At 48.6% G+C, this 3,693-nt stretch overlaps 1 protein-coding gene across 1 annotated transcript; it reads right to left on the bottom strand.

The window, feature by feature from the left end:
* Positions 1-1,622: 1,622 nt before the first annotated feature.
* On the bottom strand, positions 1,623-2,594 carry LOC133357577 (putative gustatory receptor clone PTE03). Its single transcript, XM_061575565.1, has one exon. It carries the CDS (start codon positions 2,592-2,594, stop codon positions 1,623-1,625), a length of 972 nt encoding a protein of 323 aa, XP_061431549.1.
* Positions 2,595-3,693: the final 1,099 nt, after the last annotated feature.

Below are 3,693 nucleotides of genomic sequence, written 5' to 3' on the forward strand. Positions count from 1 at the left end.
AGCCAACCGTGCGAATCGGAGGTTCCAGGGAAGGACAGCAAACTAAACACATATTGGCAATGGAAATCTACTTATTTCTACGTGAACAAAATATATTCCAGCCATTCTCAAAGAGATAAATGAAAACCTACCAATAGCATTTCGGTTTTGGATAGTTTTTTATTCATATTCTATCATACTTCACGCTGTTCAGTGTAGGTTGGTGAAGGGGAGAGGGTGATGGTTAGGGCAAGACTGGTTCCGACATCACTTGCCACTTATGTTAGCCATAGCTGGGAATTGAACTCTGGTCGCCGGGTTCATAGCGCATCGTGATACCCACTCAAGGAATTACTCCAGAATCAGAATATTTATACTGCAGGGATCCGATGAGCTATACGGCTGTTTTTCAAAGTATAGTGTGGGGCAGGTCAGAGCGTTACAATAACAAACAATATTTAAAAAAAACACGATAGGATTGCGGAGAATACAGAAGGTAAACAAATCACTCCATGTACAAATAAAACGAAACTTTTATTTTAGCAGGTAAAGTCCACTCCGCTATTAGCTTCTTTTTCAGACACGACCTGCCCACAAAGGATAGCGCAACAAAGTGGCTTATAGGGAAATTTATAGCAGCCAAATAATTTTAACGCATGTTTCTCAGTGGAGAGGGAAACACCGGGGGACCCAGATAAAAACATTTTTCGACCAGGGGGAGAACACGCAAACTCAAAATATACACCAACCTACACCAATGTAAGTTTAAATGAAAAGAAAATGCACACACTTTATTTTAGTTTCTGGACCAATGTGATTTGATATTTTAAGAATTCAGAGACTGAAAAATATGTATTCTCAGTTTATAATTTATATTAAAATGTATGTATAGTACCTATGTGTTTATTTTATGCGATACAAATATAACATAACAGCAGCCAGGAAGTTTAAATCAACTTAACTTCAGTATCATGTGTTGACTACCATTGATTAGTAACTACATATGGTATTAGTGCCATACCTATAGAACACAGGCTATCACCGAGATGCTATATGTTTACACTTTGTTAGCTACACAGATCCGTCTTGTCTGCTGGGTGGGTGCAATGTTATCGTGTGATTTGCCCCAATCATATTATTTACTGGTACGTTTTTTGTTTTTTCAAATTTGGCTCATCACGACCTTTAAACGTCCACCGTGATGCAGGCAGTGTGCTTATTGTGTGGCGAATACACTCGCCGCAGTATGAACCACTAACTTTATATCTATCTTTATTTAACCAGGTAAGGCCCACTGAGCTATGTAGCTCTTTTTTCATAAGCGACCTGGCTATCACAGTGGCGTATTATCACGTGTAAATGTAGAGCAGCCAAATAACACTTAAACGCCGTGATGTTGATTCTAAACGTGGAGGGAAGAAAACCGGAGGACCCAGACAAAAAATCCACGCGACCACGGGGAGAGAGATAACGCCAACTGGTCTCGCACCACGAACCTCTGCAAATGCGAAACCGCTCGCGTACGTCACCATGCCGGCGGACGCCGTGAAACTGGGGACCGGCTGTGATTGTCATTGTTCACGATAAAGTACAACAAAATCAAACATTGTCACCCCTGGCCAATGACTCAAATTAGCCCTGGCCTAAGTCATGCCGCTGCGTTCCGTGTGGACGTGAGCCTTGGGGAGCGACTGTTTCAGACACCTGAGCATCGCCTCCCTCAGCTCCCTGGTGCGGAACACGTAAATCGTGACGTTGGCGATGGGGATGATGAAGATGGCGAACTGGGAGGCGCACCTCGCGTTCCGCACCTGCGGGCCGTGGAAGTCCTTGACGAGGCGCGGGAGGAGGATGGTGACAAAGAGCGAGGTGAAGACCACGGCGAGCACGAGGAAGTGAGTGGTCAGCGTGGACGCGGACTTCTTGCGGAAGTCGCCGCTCGACCTCTTCAACTCGAGGATGATTTTGAAGTAGGTGACGCCGATCGCGCACAGCGGCACGCCGATGAACACCGCGGTGAGCGCGAGGCCGTACAGGTCGTTGATCCGCGTGTCCGAGATGGACAGCCGCGATATGCCCATGCTGTCGCAGTAAATGCCCTGAATTTGCCGATCGTCCCACGCGAACTTTAGCGGCACCACGAGCGCGGTGGCGACCGACACGGCGGCGACTACAGCGACGTTCGTCGTCAGGGTCGCGACCGCCGCGCGCCCGGCCGTGACGATGGCGTGGTAGCGCAGCGGGCGGCAGATGGCCACGTAGCGGTCGACGGACATCGCGGCGAGCGTGAGGACCTCGGTGTGCACGAAGAAGTGCACCCAGAACATCTGCACGACGCAGGACGTGTACGCGACGCGGCCGTCGCCCGTCAGCAGGATGTGCAGCTGCCTGGGCACGCTGCTCACGCAGGCGATTACGTCGGCCACCATGAGGTTGCACAGGAAGATGTTCATGGGCTTGCGCAGGTGCGCGCAGGCCACCACCGTGGCGAGCACCAACAGGTTGGCCACAACTGTGAGGATGAACATGGGCAGGCAGAGGCTGAAGATGAGCAGCTGGACACCGCGGGGAGCCTCGAAGGTCGCGAGATAAACGACGTCGCTGCCGTTGTCCATGGTCGACGTTTAACGCTGGGGGGGCAGAGAGAGCGAGAGAGAAAGGTTCGAGGCGCAGCCCTGCAATTGTTCGGCCACGTCACTGCTGGCGGAAGGGCCCTCTGCGAGAGGGGGCTCTCGAGGGCTCATTTAAATGATATTTCTCGCACCTCTGATGAGCACGGTTAGGCTACTTGCCGTGCGAAAAAGTCCAACATACATGTATGCATGTGTATGTTGGCCTCCTTTTTCACGCTGGTCAGCGGTGTTAATTGAAACCAGTGGTTCTCGGCCTTTACTGCAGTCTTGCACCCCTCGGGTTCTCAACCGGAAAAAAAAACATGGAAACGTTAATACATACATAGGGTTTAATTTGTGTTTAGATGATTTGTTTTATAAAAAAAATCTGGCCATGTCTCGCACCCTCCAGAAAGGGCATCTCGCCCCCCCCCCCCCCCCAGGGGGTGCGTGCACGCCAGGTGAAGTGCCACTGGTTTAAACCCTGCTCTGATGGTGCAAATTATGAAGCACGTTGTGCTCACTGCTGGATGAAATGTATCCAATTGCTGACATTGTATTTCAAAGCGTGTATCTGACAAACAGACAACAATGTGTGCTGCATGAAAATGTCATGTTAATTAGCACTAAATTGCAATTATAGTGGATTGATATACTCGTTTGTAAATGACCGGAAATTATTGCAAAATGTGAATGCACGACGATCACTTCATCACTCAATGGCGTGGTCTTTTTAGCTGCATCACTGACAAGCATTTTGTTTTTTCTCATCGATAAACACTTACAAAATTCAACACGAGCATCGCTTAATAACAGGTCAGATGAGCTTCCCATCATTGCACCTCATTACTCAATTAAAATGCCAATGAGATATTCTCGTTCGAAATGAGACAACAATCAACCTTACTATATAAAGGTATATTTATATACAACGATCCCCTGTATAGCCTTAACAGACTGTTGGGGCAAGTGCTGTTAGCGAGCACCTATGAAGGCCGACACGGCACACGAGGGGGTGAATGGCCAGCACCACGCCCGTCCGCCTTTGTCTTCCCAGTGGCGATGTTCACACACCGCACCAGGTTCTCATTTGAGGATTAGT

Source organism: Lethenteron reissneri, chromosome 58, assembly GCF_015708825.2.
Source record: "Lethenteron reissneri isolate LAM-NWPU_2019-01 chromosome 58, ASM1570882v1, whole genome shotgun sequence".
Classification (NCBI taxonomy): Eukaryota; Metazoa; Chordata; class Hyperoartia; order Petromyzontiformes; family Petromyzontidae; genus Lethenteron; species Lethenteron reissneri.

Excerpts from the sequence above, each read along its gene's own strand:
- LOC133357577 (XM_061575565.1), bottom strand. The coding sequence starts at position 2,594 with ATGGACAACGGCAGCGACGTCGTTTATCTCGCGACCTTCGAGGCTCCC.